Genomic DNA, 630 nt, shown 5'->3' with positions numbered 1-630 from the left:
CCCGTGAATGGAATAATAATGTTGATGATAATGTTGGAGTAATGAGAGATGATAATGATGCTTCCTTTATTATAGTATTAGATGATGGAAACGATAAAGTGGGAAAATATGACTGAATTAAATTTTGAGAACTATTCTTGATATCGAAACCGGAATAATTTTGTAACAATGATGATACTGATTGTGATGATGATGAAGTAGCTGTAGTAGTAGTAATAGCAGTGATAGTAGTAGTAGTAGTAGTAGTAGTAGTAGTAGTAGTAGTAGTAGTAGAAGTAGTAGTAGTGATAATAGAAGATGAACGTGAGCAATCAAATCGTACGTGTTTACGTCTAGAAGGTGAAGTCATCCAATTTCTTTCACGTCTTTGTTTGTTTTTCACTTTTTATCACATGAAACATTTACTGATAAATATGACTGTATTTGTTTACAGCATTAATAAACATTTAAAATTTTTAAAATTATTACAATTTTTTTTCATTTCTAAAATCATAATTGTACGCACACTTATTTGAATATACAAAAAAAAAAAAAAAAAGGAATAAGAATGGTAACAGAAATTAAAAAGGAACCAAAGATCAACAAAAATAAAAAATGAAATTGTTTTTAGATAAACATTTCCTCAACAGT

General features: G+C 27.6%; 1 protein-coding gene across 1 annotated transcript; it reads right to left on the bottom strand.

Annotated features, from left to right (window-relative positions):
• Positions 1 to 150: 150 nt before the first annotated feature.
• LOAG_16248 (hypothetical protein) lies at positions 151 to 349 on the bottom strand (the record flags this gene model as incomplete). Its single annotated transcript, XM_003151736.1, has 1 exon — positions 151 to 349. A coding segment is annotated over one exon (198 nt), but the record flags the coding sequence as incomplete, so codon positions are not given.
• Between the last annotated feature and the right edge of the window lie 281 nt (positions 350 to 630).

This window comes from Loa loa (assembly GCF_000183805.2).
Source record: "Loa loa unplaced genomic scaffold supercont3.5076, whole genome shotgun sequence".
Lineage (NCBI taxonomy): Eukaryota > Metazoa > Nematoda > Chromadorea > Rhabditida > Onchocercidae > Loa > Loa loa.
The sequence above is the reverse complement of the archived record's forward strand: the minus strand, read 5'-3'. Positions and strand labels throughout refer to the sequence as shown.